At 43.0% G+C, this 17,040-nt stretch overlaps 1 protein-coding gene across 6 annotated transcripts in view; it reads left to right on the forward strand.

The window, feature by feature from the left end:
* The first annotated feature begins 241 nt into the window (after nt 1–241).
* LOC146983406 (microtubule-associated serine/threonine-protein kinase 1-like) overlaps nt 242–17,040 on the forward strand; it is a 51,100-nt gene continuing 34,301 nt past the window's right edge. For 2 of the 6 annotated variants that reach the window (XM_085784955.1, XM_085784954.1), the window contains exons 1-2: nt 242–1,239; nt 8,795–8,823. In XM_085784955.1, coding sequence (XP_085641081.1) covers nt 1,201–1,239; nt 8,795–8,823 — 68 coding nt within the window. In that variant the 5' untranslated portion in view covers nt 242–1,200. Of the gene's footprint in view, nt 1,240–8,791; nt 8,824–11,477; nt 11,673–17,040 lie in introns of those variants that run through there. The other 4 variants (XM_085784953.1, XM_085784952.1, XM_085784957.1 and 1 more) reach the window with 2 other exon arrangements.

A 17,040-nucleotide genomic window follows, 5' to 3' on the forward strand; every position in this document is an offset into this window, starting at 1 on the left:
AATCTATCTGCTTCAACTTTCTGTAGTCACATCTCTTGTAAATGAATAAATGTACCTACTCTACGGACTGGAGCCTGTGTCGCTGTCTGCGGTGCTGAATGAGTGTCTGACAGGTCTGTGTGAAAGGGTTCAGTTTGATGGGTCCTGTGAGGATGTCCCCCCCACCCCCCTCCCCATTCATCTGAGCAGAGCGGGAGTAGGATGAGAGGGGGAGGGGGAGGATGAGGAGAACGAGGAGGAGGAGGAGGGGCGAGAGGGAAACCCAGGAAGGGGTTACAAATATCGCGTTGCTGCTGTCGCGTCGTCAAGTCTCCCACATTCACAGGATTTGAAGGTGTATGGGAGCGACGCTGGATGAATGAAACGGAGAAAAGGAGTGTGAAGTTGATGCGGCTCTGGAGAAAGGGACGTGCTCCTCTGAAGTGTCGGTGATGTTGACGGGACCGGACAGGCTCCTCTGCGGCGAGGCGGCGGCGGCTCAGCCCCACCGAGGTGCTGAAGGATGAAGCGCTGCTCAACTACGGTGCAGTAGTGTGGAACATAATCGGCCGGTTTGTTTTCGCCTGCGCCGAGCTTTTGAACACGTTGTCCCCCTTTTGTGGCACCAAATGTGAGGAGGAGCTCACGTTTTCTTCTTAAAGGGGTTGCTGTTGTTGCTGAGACAAGAGGAGGAAAAACTTGGGGGGAGGCTCAGCTCAGCGTCTCTATACGTGGACATAACATTAGTTGTTTGCGGTGGTGATCGCTCAGGCCCGCAGTCGCTCGGCTGGACAGCGTCAAGGCGCACAGACCTCTGGCAACATGTCAAGGATGCTCCGAGAGGGAGCGCAGCCCGCAGGGACAGCAGCATGACTGTCCACCCCGAGACACAGGACACGGGTCAGAGGAGGAGACGCTGAGAGGAGACCTGTCGCTGCTTTTTCTCTCCACAATCAGACTGTGAGCATGTGTGTGTTTTCGTGGGCTTCTTCGACGTGACACCGGGCTCCCTCTCCCTCTTTCTCTCTCTCTCTGTGCGCTTTCTTTGGCTCCGAGTGCGCCAGGACACCGCGCTAGGCTATAGTTACCGCTGCTGTGTGAGGTGGAGCTCCGGTGGATGCCGCAGCCCTGCCGGGTCAGCAGGCAGATCGGTGAAGGGTCACAGATTGTTTTAGTGAGGGGAAACCCCCCACCAGGGGCCCCGCCGCTCCTCGTCACACCATGGATGACTCGGGGATAATCCGGCGCCGGAGGCTGCAGGTGAGGTTGGCCACACCGCCGGTCATCACCCCGATGCTCCGGACACACATCTCTCTTGTTGTTTCATACACTCTTAAGTCTTTTCTTTGTCTCTGTGGTGACAAGTTACTCTGAGTTTCAGTTTGAATGTCCTGCTACATGTCCTTGTTATAGTTTGAAGTGAAGCCTACTGCCTATATAATATGTAGGCTACATACAGGCCTCAGGATGTGACACTCAATACAATATAGACTCTGAAGCCTATATGTCCCATTAGATATCTCCTATACTTCAATTAAAATCAACCAGTTGGACCAGTCCAGTCCATAGTTCTTTAGTCTGTAAAACATTTTGAAATGAACATGACAGAGTCTCACTTTTCTTGATTTGACCAACAGCCCAGAAATAGAAGATGCTCATATTGTGGCTGTAAGGTGGAGAAAAGTGGGAGACCACCACATTAGAGGACCTGGAACCAGCATATGATTAAAACTGACTCATTAATTTCCAATCAATTTTCATTCAGTCTGCTAAACCATTAATTGATATTATCAGTCACTGTCAGTCTTTAGTTCCTGTTAGATCTCCATATGTTCCCTTCAGGTTCTCTCAGTCCATAAGATGGTGAAACCAATGACCCGTTGTGCCTATAGACATTTCCTTGTAAATATGCTACATCTATACCAGCAACATTCATCCCTATACTGTGATGCTTATGTATCATCACCATGAAGCTCCTTGACCGCGTTTATTTTGTAACGACTTCCTATAGGCTCTCGATGACGAAACGTTGGTAATGAATAGTCACTCATGCGTTCTGATATGACGTGTTCAAATGACTGTGTTCATCCATTATGAAGCAGCCTGCTTAACCACGGGTCACACCCCCCCCCCCCCCCCACCTCCATCTTTGTGTGATTCAGTCAAGTGAACTGAGCAGAGAGGAGCAGCCTGCAGGCCGGATGGAGCACAGCCTCCTGTGGGCCTGTGTGCACGTGAGAAAGAAAGAGAGAGAGAGAGAGTGTGTGTGTGTTGAGTTAGCGTTTATTTCCTTTCATCCAGTCATTTTGATTGTATTATGGCAGTTACGTTTACTAAAGAAGAGGAATTGTCAGCGACTAGCGAGTGCTCTGAGCTGCTCCCAGGCAAATTGACCCCTATTACTGTGAAAATAGAGGGAGGGATGGAGAAGGGGGTATAAAGGAATCAAGGCAGGATTAGTAGTGAGGTGAGCTGATGGTTCCGTGTCTCATCATCCCCAGCGCTCAGCTCACTGCTCTGCTGCTCTGCTGTGATGTATGACAGGAGCTGCAAGGGCATTAATCATCATACAGTCAGACTCACAAAGTCACTGGCATTTTATAGATATAGGCCGGCCAGCTGAATGATTTAGTGTGTGTGTGTGTGTGTGTGTGTGTGTGTGTGTGTGTGTGTGTGTGTGTGTGTGTGTGTAAGAGAGTGTAGACGCATAGTTTGTGTGCATTTATGCATCAGCTTTTATCCCTGTGTGTGTGTGTGTGTGTGTGTGTGTGTGTGTGTTGACGTGTGATTGGCGGTGCACGTCCTATTCAACTGCCTTGTCACTCCCCTGGGTCTCATCATCCCAACCGTCACTCTCTCTTTCTCACACACACACACACACACACACACAACTGGCACACAATCTTTCTCTCAGCACCATATGGTGACACACCCCACATCCCCCCTAGTTGGGGTCAGGGGTCACACCCATGATGCATTGCTTCGACATGACTAACATGAACGAACGCACAGAATGAACATCTGCACTCTGTGACACTGCAGCTCTCCATGTGGCTCGCTGACACATGTCTCTACTGCTATGAGTAGCACACACAGGAAATATTTTTTAAATGATAATAATGTAGAATTAATATTTAAAAAAATCTGTTTTTTTTTATTATTGAATTGAATTGAATGAACTTTATTGATCCCCAGAGGAGGGAAATGTGTTTGTCCCAGCACCACATAACAATAAAAGGCAAAAAAACACAGTATATATAAATAAACTGATAAAAACTCCTTGGCACACATACATCATTCATTAAAAATATGATATTTTTGTTACAAATAAACAATGGAAACATGTAAAATCTTAATTTAAAGTTTAATTTTCATGTCCTCTCATATCTGTTCAGATATCAGACTTCTGCACAAAACTGAAAAAACATCAGACCCTGTAGTTTGCGTGACATTTGTGCCCCATCCCCAGATTCCCCACCCATCAGCCCATCAGCCCCTCTGCCTTTTTTTTTCTTTTTTTTTTCGATCTGTCAGATCCAGATCGGTTAGTCAGTCACCGCTGTAGATGATGACTGGTCTGCTCAGCCTCTTGGCAGCGTGACACTCCCTGATTGATTCCCATTGTTTTGTCTCTAGGTCTGCTTGTGTCCACAAAATGATCGTTCTGTCCCGGCTTGTCCCAACTGAGCAGTAATGTAGTTAATAGGCAGCCCGGCCAACGCCATTTCATTATTTGTACGCCTCTATAGTGCAGGAGGCAAGATGACTTGAAGGACACAACAGCAAAGGGCCTTTTTATGAGGTGGTCTGGTCATATATGGCAGGGGAAACCAGGATTCACTGGCCTCTCTGGTCTCACTGACTGTTTACCGCCTATTTGCCCCTGACTGATTCAGGAGCAGCCTCCTGGACATGTGTAATATTATCATCATATGGACAGAAAGCCACTTTGTAGATGGTTAAACCAACATCTGGACACTGGTTAGAGAAGATAAGGCGACAGAAGCGTGACACTCTGAATCTAAATGATGTAGCTATATAAGGTTTGTGAATGTAACTTGAATTTTAACACACACTCTCTCTCTGCACATGTCGCCTCAGGTTGAATGTATTAACAAATGATGCACCGAGGACGGCAGTGACTCAAAACATGAGGCAGCCATGAAAACAAGCCCCTGGAGTCCACACACACACACACACACGCAGGGACACATATAGGACATAGAAGGGATTGTAGGAGCGCTAATAGTTGAACCACAACCAAGGTTATTTGTTGTCAAAGTGAACATGCTGTGACAGAAATAGGCCACTCTGCAGGTTAGACACTAAATAGCTCAGCATTAATCTGTAACTCTAAACACTTGACGTAATCTTAAAGCCAATAGCTCATGTATAAAACCTCTGCTATTACAAGGTTATGGCACAATAACCCTCCGGTGGGAGAGTTTGAATATTCATAGTTTGCTCAGCCTCCCTTTCTTTAACACAAACACACACACACACTCCTCATACACAGTGCTGTCGGTGTGATAGCCCGCGACTAAAGAGATCACACAGTCATTTATAAGCACCAACCTCAGCTCGCTTCCCCCCCCACGGGATGCAGCTAAACCTGGATAAATAAAAAAAAAAGGAAAAAAAAGAGCAGCCCTCGCTGTCAGGAGAGGGAGCAAATATAGTGTGTGGAACTGTGTTGCTTTCTAATCTGTGATCAGTGGGCATGTCGTGTTTGTGACAGAGCCTCCCATCTGTTGTCAGTCACCCTTCACCACCGCCAGACTTCATCAGCGGAGCTCAGAGAGCATTTAGCTGTGAACCCGGCGACACATCAGCCACAGACATTGTTTTGTTTGCTTTTTTTTTTCTTTTTTCTCTACACACTATTTCAACATGCAGTGACGTGTGAAGCTCAACCATGCAATGAGCAATACCCGTGGCTTTCCGACAGACTAATTACACCACAGGAGAATTAAGTCGCAGTTTTCATAGAATATGTCATAGCACACCCCCCCCCGTTCATGAAGTGGGGGATCATGCTTCCTTAATTATATATTGTCCGCTTAAGTTTTTCTTGTGTGGGAGTGTGTGAGTCATAAAAAGGCAGATTTAGCAGCAGACTGGTGTGGCGGTCCCTCCCGCTGCAGTGACGGGTGACGAAGTCCAGATTGGAATTGGGGGAAATGAGTTTCCTCTTTCTGACCTTTTTACAAATTAAAGTGGAATTGAGGATTATGAGAGAAATTCAGGCAGATTATATGTGGCAGCAAGGAATGTAATGGAATTTCTAGCAGGTTAATAAAGGCCGTGTCATTTGAGGATTTAATAATTGAGCTACCGTAACACAGGGAGATAATCTACTGTCCTGTAGGTTCACTGCACACAGTATATCTCACTCTGTACGTGCAGAGGCTTCTCTTCTCTACTGAGGTATAGAAGCTCAAACCAGGGAGAGAGAAGTCATCAGAGGAAGCATCGTATTCATGGTGCCTGTTTATTCTTTCAGCTATATCAACAGACGGCTGCACTTTGTTTAATGTGCCAACTGGTTCTTTTTTATTGTCTAGACATGCCTGAACTAAAAAGAGCCCCACAGAGGGACATCAGACAGACAGTGAGCAGATGTTCTCAGGTCTGGATTCACATATAAAAGAGGTATAGCAGTCTGGTGCAATGTATTTAAATTTTTTTGTGCTTATTTCTAAATTGACTTTTTAAAAAAATGCAAAACAGTCGTGTTTTTATGTGACTGCAGCTGAACCGAGCTCATAAGAAAGGAGCCTGACAAATAATGTCGCAAAAGATTTGGCTAATCAGTTTATATGCAAGAAGATATTTGAGATACTGTGTTATTGCATTTCATTTGCACTGAAAAGATGTAAAAAAAATTATGATAATGATTTAGCTGCTGGTTGTATTAATTGCAGGCCTAATTTACACTGTTTGTGTCAGCATGCCAACATGTTCTAGTTAGCCAAAGCGTAGCAGAGGCTGATGGGAATGTCACGGGTCAGGTGGGTTATTGTCCAATTACCTAAGACTGTTCTGGATGAAAAGTCAGGTGATCACAGAAGTTATTATAATTCATCCAGAGGGAGACATGAATTGTTCTAATAGTGATCATGACATTACACTCAAAACCATAAATGTCAAGGTCATAGTGGTGTAAGGGGAAGAAGGGATCACCAAAGTCATTAAGATTCATCTGCTGCACAGAACTTCAGCACCAGTGATGGACTGACCAATAGGCTGATATCACTATAAACTGTGAATTTAATCAAGAGACTTTTAGATTCTGCATGTTTGAATTACACTTTCAGAGTCAGATATTTCTATTTTACTTTTACTGCAGGGCAGGTTTCACCTTAATGATGTCAAACTGATGGTAGAAAATGTTAAAATTCTTATTTTAGTACATAAAATATGAAAAACAGGCACTGTCTTTGAGTTGCCGGATCAGCGGAGAAGGTGGTGCTTTAGAAGATTTAGGACTAATAATAATCTTTAAAAGCCTGGTTATGACCCCAGTCATTCCCCATGTGCAGCTTAGTAAGAAGCGTGCACATGAAAATGAACAGTGTCCATCCTGGTGTGTTGACAGTGCAGTGGACTCTTTAGCAGCTGTGCAGCGGCGCTTGTTTGTATAGTAAACCCTCCTCATCATTGAGAAGCTTTTCCTTGATGCCTCTCGCTCTTGTAAGTCATCTTCTCTTCTGCTCCGACGGCTCAGGGTCAATTAGCCTGATCAATGAAGGACAAAGTGAAAAAAGGGATCAATGGCTTGAATATTCAGCCGTCCTTGTAAAGAGGGATTTGTCTCCTTTAACGTGTAAACCCCTGGGACGTGCACTCAGATAGCCGTGTAGCTTGTGATCCAGAGGTGAGACGGTGGCCAAGTTTTTTATTTTCTTTGTGTTTCCCACCAGGCAGCTCCCTCCTCTGGAGCTAACTGTTAGTTAACCGTGACGTATAAACTTAACCTTGTGGATGCTGAGTGGCAACATAAAAAACACTGTGCTCTGCTGGAGGTCTGTCCTTGTGCTGGCAGCCACGGTATGATCCATATTTTGTGCTTCAGAGGAGATCAGTCGCAGCAGGTCCATGTGCACTCACACACGCACAAACATACAATACACACACTATCTGAAGGTTAACCTAATAATTGCACAGAGTGACTGTTAGCAGGCGGTCAATGCAACGCTAACAGCACCTTAACAACATTACCCTGCGCGTGACGGGAGACGGTGTGAAGCGGCTAATGCCTTAATTGTAGCTGAACTGTACTATACACTGAAGAACGGCTCACATCTCAGGCAGCCTTTACAGTCCGTATAACACACACACACACACACCCATCCTTGTAATGCTATCTTTGTGAGGACACTCATTGACATAATGTATTCCCTAGCCCCTTACCTTAACCTTAACCATCCAAAACAAATGCCTAACCTTAACCATTACTCTTAACCTAATTTAAACCTAATTATAACCTAAAGTCTTAATCCAAGTCTTAACCCTCAAACAGACTGGCCAAAATGTCCTCACTTCCCAAAAATGTCCTCACTCTGTTGGTTAAAAACTCTTTCCGGTCCTCACAACGTAGTATATACAAGAACACACACATTTATATAATGCTGAGAGCCAGAAGACTCAGGCTCAAGAAATAAGGCTCCAGGCACACCCCCACCATCCCCCCACATCTCTTTCTCTCTTTCTACCCCACCCTTGTTTACACCCTGCATTCTCTCTCTCTCTCTCTCTCTCTCTCTCTCTCTCTCTCTCTCTCTCTGTCAGTGTGCAGGGTTTTGTAAAGAGCCAGGCAGTGCCGGCATGAGATCTGGCTCTGCTCACTCTGTTTTCATTCGGTGCGCCGAGTGTCTGCTGCTGTTTCAGCCCAATGTTCCCTGTCCATCTGGACTCAGGAGATGGGAGGATAGAGAGAGAGAGATAGAGAGAGACAGAGAGAGAGAGTGAGAGATAGAGAGGGACAGAGAGGGAGAGAGAGAGAGAGAGAGAGAGAGAGAGGGGTGAGAGAGAGCAGGCGGGTGAGCCCTGGCTTAAAGCAGTATCAGAGATTAACAAACCGACTAGTTAGAAAACAAACGTAGATGCGAGTACATAACGTGCAGACGGGCAGAGATAACTATAATGAATTCAAGTCTGGTTTATCCCCACATTAGTCTGAATTACCATCTGGGGGAACTTCTCCAGACCCCTGGGGGCCCCCCAAAGGCCCCAGGTTATAGCAATTAGCTGTTCACGTATACTGTAGCACCGCCCCACGTAGCTGTTGTTTCTTTGCCAAGCTTTATGCCTTTGCATGGAACCTAAATCAGTGCTAATTTAATGCTAACATGAGCAGATTTACCTCTCGAAATCCTTTTTATTTGTTTATCAATGAGTTCTTCATCTCAGACTGAGGTAGGCTTCCCATTTCTAGCCAGAAAAAAAACATTTTGGAAAGATTTATACACTGTAATTCAACAGTAAACCTTGAAATCCTTGACATATTTTTCAGAGTTGTGCTTCCTCACAAAGTAAAATCTGCATTTCCGCTCTACCTGGTGGATCTTTTAAGGCTTATTATTTCTTTCTTGTTAAATCCCAACATCTTATTTCACTAGGAAAAACATCTAGTTTAAGAAGGAAGATTCAAAAAGGACTTGAAAGGGAAACTCCTGCTGCCTGGCTTGTTGCTCAGGAGCTTTGTCATGTCTGTCAATGACGTGTTTCTTTATCGCATATGACTCAATATATTTCTATTTTTCTCAGTACCTGATCTCTATTTTTTTTGTTTTCTTTGTCTTTCTTCCAGAAGGATTTGCCCCTGCCTCGCAAAAACAGCAGGTGAGTGTTACCTTTGTTCACCCACTCCCACACACTCCCTCCCTCTGTCTTTGCTCCCCCGCCTCTCTCTTTTCTCTCTGCTCTCTGTGGAGAGACTGGGTCCCTCCAGGGACAAAACACAGTCCCAGTGAGTGAGGCTGCCGTGCACCTGGTCATTCATCATCGAGGTATCTGCTCCTGGGTCTGTGAATCAGCCTGGCAGTCTTTCTTGGATGAACCTGATTTGCACATTGTGTTTGGGCGCTCTGAGGGTGCTTCAGTGGTACTCGTGGCGTGTGTAGTCCTCGTGTGAAGGAGGAGGAGTTCGGCTGGAGCCACCGCAGATGAAAAGCTCTGAGGACGCTCCAGTGCTGCTTGTGGCCTTGAGTGTGTAGTCCTTGTGTGAAGGAGGAGGAGGAGGTCTCCTGGAGGGATGCTGGGAGTCTGTCAGAGTCAGATTAAGTCCAGCGCTGGGCTGCTGTCCATGGTGCTGAAACACACTCTGCCTTTTCCCCCGTCGCTCATTTTCTCTCTCTTTATCTGCCCGTCTACTCTTCCCGGGTTTTAACTGGTTTCTGTTGCACTCTCATTCCCACCACTTCTACCTGTCTCTCTTTTATAAACCCTCTCTCTTTCTATCTCCCTCTCACACGCAGTTTATCTGATTGCTTGGTTATTACAGTGTCAGCAATCTGCCAGCACACCAGCAACAGAATTATAGAGAATTACCTGCAGAAACACATGCATTGTGACTGAACTACAATACAACACACACACACACACACACACACACACACACACACACACACACACACACACACACACACACACAAATCACATCAAATGACCTACAAAAGAAAGCAAAATAAGCATGAAACAACAAATAACACAATGTCTGAGAATGAATTAAGAATAGGATATATGAACAAAACAACTGATGATGATTTTTAAATATGAATATATTTCTAAAAAGAGACAATAAACTTTTTTTCTTTGCAGATTTAGATTTTGAATGAAAACACATATTTGGCTTTTATTAAATTAATAGATTTCTAACCACACTGTCTACTACAGTGTAGAAATGTTGCCAAACAGTAGTTCATTATTAATAATAATCGAATAATACAATTTATGGTCACATAACACTAAGGTGCACTGTACTTTGACTCTATGCTGCCCCAATTAAGATAAGATAAGATATTCCTTTATTAGTCCCACAAAGAGGAAATTTGCAGTAATAAATATATATTTTATATGTATATATATATATATATATATATATATATATATATAAACAGTTTAATTATTACCCGAGTCAGTTTGGTATTCACTGTTTCATTAGTTTCCATATCACATTTTGAGTGTTTTTCGCAGCATAAGCATAGAAAGTTAACATTAAGTGAAAAAGACAGGTATTTACAACATGAGTTGGTGGAGACCAAACTAGAACTAAAATAAGGGCGAATATTCTGTCAGGTGGACAGAAACATGACTGTAAAGGCAATGTTACTGTTTGCTGTATCTTTAGATAAGCAAATGTTTACTCTATGTATATGCTGCTTTATTTGCTGGGTGCATTTGCTATACACCCAGGGAGCCAAAAAAGTTATTTTTGCTGAAGTAAATCATCTAAATATGTCTTCTATCACTGCAAACTGTGTGTGACATTATGATAAGAGTAGTGAATGAGATCAATGGCTTGTTAATGGAGGCTGTTAAAGTGCTTAATTATAATCTCTGTGCTCCACTGAGAAGTAAGTGTAAATCTGTGTGTCAATGTCAGTGTGTGTGTGTGTGTGTGTGTGTGGTCACAGCCCACCACCTCCATCTCCACCCTCCCCTCCTGTCCCCGTTACCACCTCCCTGTCCAATCCATCTTCTCCACTGCCCCCTCATCCCGAGTCATCATGGGTAATCAAACATGAAATGAAGCAGCAGACCAACTGTTTGCGTTGGGGCCGCGTTCTTCTATCAATCTCACCGTAGTCCCCGCGCTTTCCACCGCTACACTTCTTAACTTCAGCGTCGTCCCAGCTCTCTAGAAAAAAAGAAAAAAAAGAAGCTCAGTCTCTTTCTGTCTCCGTCTCCTTCACATCAAGTCCTGTGTGTCCCTCTGCGGGACGTTATCAGCCCACCATTCATTATGGATGAGCTCAGCGGAGTTGGCTTCACATTCAATCTGCCCACTGAATCCATTCATGGGTAAACAGTGCGCACCCTATTCAGATTGTGCGTGTGTGTGTTTTCTTTTTTTGAGTCTCTGATTCCATTCAACATCTGTGTTTTGCAGTTATATAACAGCCCACATGACCTCTGATATCTGCACTCTCTCCTGAGATAAATTAAATTCCTTTCACTCTCCCCGTCATTCATTCATTCATGGCATTCATAGCCTGCAGTAAATCATTTTCAATTCCCCATCAAGTTCTGTCAGTGCACACACAAAAAAAGCCACAAAATTTAGCACAAATAAGTCACAACATTACAAGTGTGCCAGCTTTAGCCTTGAGAAAATGACCCACAATCCCCTGCCGCCTTTTGTTATTCCTCTCTAAAAGACAGACCCACCCTCCTTCCACCTCCCTCCTTCTCCCTCTCTCTCTCTCTCTCTCTCTCTCTCTCTGCCTTTTTCTCACTCTCCCCTTTTGGATCTCGGCCACACTTGCCCAGACACCAGTGCACATCTAAAGGTTGTGTTGGAGCTACAGTACGTGTTGCATTGCGATGACATTTTCCCAGAGATCTGCTGCTGTCTGACTGCTCCTCCTCGCCGCCCAGCTGTTGCTGCTGCTGCTGCTGCTGCTGCTGCTGCCGTTGCTCAGAGCTACGCCTAGATACCGAGCCGGCAACATGTTCCGACGCACTAAAAGGTACAGAGAGAGACAGAGAAGTGATGATTTGGCTTCTGTGTGATGCGGGCTGCGGATGTCTTGTCTGTTAGTCAGTCTACAGTGTGCGCAGTATTCATCACGCAGGCTTGTGTTGACAGTGCGACTAGTGTGTGAGGTCACATCTACATGTGAAGTTGGTGTTTGGTCTCTGTTCTCTTCTGCTGACTGTGCATATTGAGAGTGTTAGTGAGTTTAGCTTTATTGCAGAATACTGTCATTGTCAGAGTAAAAGTCTCACAGTTTATTTGTAAATAATATAATGGTATAATTTTCAAAAAAAAAAAGTTGTATATGCTTTTATAGAGTCCTAGCCTTAGAATGCACACAAAGAGACGTGTGATTACTTTTGTGAATCGTTTGTTGATCCACCATTTTGGTCTAGGCACTGATATATCAGAGACAGTCATGGTTTTTCTAGAAGATTATGACCTTTTTCGAGCAACATCACCAGGTTCATTTGTGTTTTTGAGTGACATCTTTGATGACCACTTAATGATTTCTGGTACGGACATCCAGACCCTTTGTAGGCTTGATCGGCTTTATACAGTTTTCATGTGTAGCCTATAGCAATAAGCTGAAAGACCTGTGAACAGCTTTGGGTGTGTAAATTTGGTAAAGTTCTTCAACTTTCCATTGGACATAACCATTACATTACAATTTCGCTTTGTTCACTGCATTCATGCAAAATGAATGTACGGTAGTCCCATCTGACTCAGCTGTACTTTGGATTTAATGCTAATTGGTAAACATTAGTATGCTAATAAGATGATGAATCTGGTAAATGTCATACCTGTTTAACATCAGGATGTTAGCATTGTCATCTTGAGTTCATGTGAGCATTTAATTCAAAGGACCACAGTGCCTAAATACAGCCTTGCAAGCACTAATGTTATATGTCAGTTCAGATGCTGGAATTGCATTTAATATGGAAAAGACTGAAAGTTCACATGAGGTTGTGTTAACAGATGACTCATCATGATAGACAGTTGTAGCTTTCACTTTCGTTTCCTATTCTGTAATTTAGTTTTGATGGAAGACCTTTATCTTACAGTACAGAGTCGGGTTAATGCTCCATGACACAAACAATAATCTGACATTAATTTGAACACCAACATGATCTGTAAACACGTCCAAGCGATAAATTGAACAACATATGGATGTTTGAAATAGTCGGTAAGAACCATGAGACTGAAGTTTCTAGTTTCTAGTTATCTTTGGCCCCAAATATAGTTTTTTTTTTCTTTTTGATTGCCTCAGTGACTCATCATAGTTGACATTTGTAGCAGACCTATAGGTGGACTGATTCACTGTCTGATACGGTCGATGATGATATGAGCCAACGATGAGTCAGCCAGAGCTACAAGTTTTTGATGGATTTTTATTAAGTGTGATTCACTGATACTGAGGGATGTTTTTCTGGATAAAGTGAGGTATTTTAGGGACTTTTTAAAAAAAAATCCCACTGAAGTTTTCATTGCCAACATATTATATCCCTGCCAGCTGTATTTACAAATAGAAAACAAATTTTTACAGCAAAAGGAAAAAAGTTTTTACTGAGGTCAATAGAAATAACATTATCACATTTTTAAAAATAGATAATATAACCAGAATTTGTTAATGATTAATAATTTCAATCACTCTGATGTTAACAATCTTCGAATCTGAGCTGACATTCAAGCGCTGGGGGGTTTCCTCTTCGGTGATGGCTGTAGTGGATGTCATGCTGAGTCTCTCACGGTGACTTCATTCTCCCCTGCTGATCTGGGATTAAACCAGCTTCTATTACAGCAGAGACTCTTGCCATGACACACCTGAGCCCAGACACACAGGCAAACAGATGGAAATTATGCAGAAGTCTCATACAATTTTAAACATGTTTTACACACTCCTGCAGCATTGCTCCAACCTAAGAAAAGTTGTTTTTGAAAATCAAATGCAGGATGGGTTCAGTGTATGGATGGAGCGTGATTTCCCTGCAGTTGCTGAAAAGTCTATCTCTGAGCTACTAAGTCAACAAGATCAGGAAGCAAAGTCACAGCCAGGAAGGACTGAAGTGCAAGGCAGTAAGTGATTAAGATGATGAAAGCGAAGGAGGTGGAAAAAGAGGGAGAGGTTGCGCAAGAGGTGAAAGGAGGAGAGACTGAGATAGAGCGCTGGGCCCTGGGGTGATATCTGTGTCTGCGCTTCCATTAGGGACCAGCTCGCTAGGGTTACGTGAGCGAGTCAGACACGCATAGCCTACTAGTTTTAACTGCCTCACTCTGACTCTGTCTTTCATTTTGGTTTCTCTCTTTCACTTTGTTCGTTCTTTCTTCTCCTTTCATTCATTCCCTTTGTGTTCCTCTGCACATCCGAGTAAAATGAGCAAAGATCAGAGCAGTACTCCTCATTTAATCATGAGGGTGAGCACAAAAGAGAGCATGTTAAAACAGCTTTCCTGTACAGCAACTAACATACAGTATGTTAGCTTAGCGGTTGTAGATGAACATGGGGATGAAGGTTTGACAAAAGTGTTTTTTTTCCTTTCAGTTCAAAACCAGAATAAGAAGAAAATTGTAAAGAATACGTCACAACATGGTTAAAATTCAAATGTTAGCACAACTGGCTAACAAGCCTTATATATTCATAACTCCCACTGCTATTAAAAAAATAAAAAATAAAATTATATATATATATATAATAAACCTTATACACTGTATATTAGCATGGCTAGCACAATGCCATCAGATTTGTGGTGTACGTTAGCGGCCCTAAGCTTCTTCATTGAATTAAAGTTGAATTTAACCACAACTAGATAAATCTGTAGCTTTGTATGCTGCACAACCTATGGGAAATGTAATACAAAAGAAACATAAAGAATGCTGTCTTTTTATTTATTTTTTAATTTTTATTACGATTTATTATCTAGCTAACTCTGTTGGTAGATGCAATTTTTCTAGGGTCATAAAGTGACTCAGTCTTTAACTTTAATTCCATGTATAAAGGCTACCTAAGCACATAAAAAAAGAAGAAGCTTTTTACGAGATTCTCTTTAAAAATGACTCGGCTGGAAACACTGAAGTCAGCCAGAGATGACATTTAAAGCAATTAATGCAGCGAATGCTAGCTCCATTAGGTTGCTGGGTATAGCTGATAAAATAAAGGGGAAGCGACAGTCAACTATTGCTTGCTAGAAATGAGAGGACTGCCTTTGTTTACCTCTGCTGGAAATCAAGGACTGATTGTTTTAAAATGTCCTCAGACTTTAGATGTTTGGTAAAGCTTTTACCACAACCTGCATGAGGTGGAGCAACAGCAGCTAATGGGACCATGTTTTACAAACTGGTAATTGGCTAAGGGACGTGGGGAGGAGTGACTGGAATATAAATTCAATAATTGGAGAGAAGACATATTTTATGTGTGTGTGTGTGTGTGTGTGTGTGTGTGTGTGTGTGTGTGTGTGTGTGTGTGTGTGTGTGTGTGTTTTCCTCTATTGCTCTGGCTCAGGTGCACTGTGTAGGTCAATCAATGCTTATACACACACATCACACACAGTTTTGTGCCTCTGCACACACATGCCTCTCCTCAGTGCAGGCGGTTGTATGTGGGTCCTCTGCTCTTGAACACTCCTCCTCTGTAACTAAATTAGCCAATTCACTTCACTTAACCAATTACATGCAAACGGAAGGAGGTCAGCGGCCGAGGCACCTGAGTCAGACTCTCACCTTCTAAGTGCTGCAGCTTTCCCCAAGAGGAGCCCAGGGTCCAATCCACACGAGCTGAACACAGAAGGTGCTAGACCTCCCATTAGCCCCTGATTTGAGTCAAGGGCAACATCTTCCCTGTCCTGTTAGAGTAATGGGACTCTTATTCTCTTTGATCCTCCCTCTCCTCCAATATCTCCCTCTCAGGGCTTCTCTTACCGGAAAAGACATTTTAGGGTGCAGACTGCTGGACGGCACTAAATTTAAAACCCATGCTTGATAGATATTGCTGCTGTCAGCTGCTGTGTATTCCCCCAGACTGAAACAGTAGATTTGAGACTATTACTGGGGGGGAAAAAACAAATGGAGTGTTTCATCCAGGCTGAGGGGCTTTGAAGTGGATGTTTGAGACCCCAGAGAGCTGAAGAAATGAAATGAATGAGTCAAAAAAAAAGGGTTAGAGTGTCTGTCTGACTTTTCTCCTGGCTGTTGTGTATGAGGCCAGGCCATGATTTTGACATTTTACACAATGCTCGGTGCAATCAGGGAGATCTGATGGAGCTGAGCGAGGACAGCGTCCCGCCTCAGGCCCTCACATGCACGTTTTAGCTCCTGTCCTTGCCTTTTACTGCAGCTCATGTGACCTACTGCACATTATTGTTAGATTTACTCAGTGAAACAGACTTTAATGGGCCAGTAAGAATTAAAACTTGATACAGCACATAACCCACTGCATCTGCTTTATTCAAATAAAAGCTCTAATGATTCAATTAATAACCTTAAAGTAAAGTTGCAGGTTTTTATCCTCTATCATCATCTGCAACTGCCTAAAAGTTAACTCAAACATTACAACCACTCTTTCTTTGTTTCTTTCTTTCTTTCTTTGTTTCTTTGTTTCTTTCTTTCTTTCTTTCTTTCTTTCTTTCTTTCTTTCTTTCTTTCTTTCTTTCTTTCTTTCTGTTTTTAAAGTCCTGTTCACAAATACCAAATGCAGTATTTTCCTGTTGTGTGGTAAATCCTGGATGCTGTCAGGGCTTAGGCTAATGTTAGCAGTTGTGTCTGTCTGGGTCTTTATTTCCATGTCTCCTCTGCATCGTCAGCAGCAAGAATCTCAACTATTTATTTATCAGTGACAGAAGCTTCAGCCTCTGTCTTTTAGCACAAATAGCATCTGTGTTTCCATCAAGTATGATGTCATGTTTCCTTTTGTACAGTTCTCCTTTACAAATTGGTCAAAAGCCTTTTTCAGTCACTGGTTAGAGAATAAGAAGCTGCTTTTGTTTACCTCTGTCTAAAATCAAATGGTAAATCTGCCACTATCATCACCGTGAACTGCATTATGTGCTTTGTGAGAGATATATATTATACGTATAAGACATAAGCCCATTATAAAATCTCCCATTTCTCATATATTTGCATTATGAGACGATCGCCCAGATGTTCCAGGATCTGCATATATTATACATTAGTTTTATACATTGCACAAGAACAACTGCAGGCAGTTATGCTATTCTTTCCTGCTCTCATTATGTTCTTTTGTCAGAACCTGTCATTTGGTTCAGTGGTTGTACGTCATGTTTTCTTTATTCCTGTTATTGTTTTTGTGGTAAAGTCACGGTTCACCACTCCACCTCCTTTAAAGAAACATCTATCGATTACCTTCC

The sequence above is a fragment of the Trachurus japonicus genome, chromosome 8, assembly GCF_045865225.1.
Source record: "Trachurus japonicus isolate A0001 chromosome 8, Traja_1.0".
Lineage (NCBI taxonomy): Eukaryota > Metazoa > Chordata > Actinopteri > Carangiformes > Carangidae > Trachurus > Trachurus japonicus.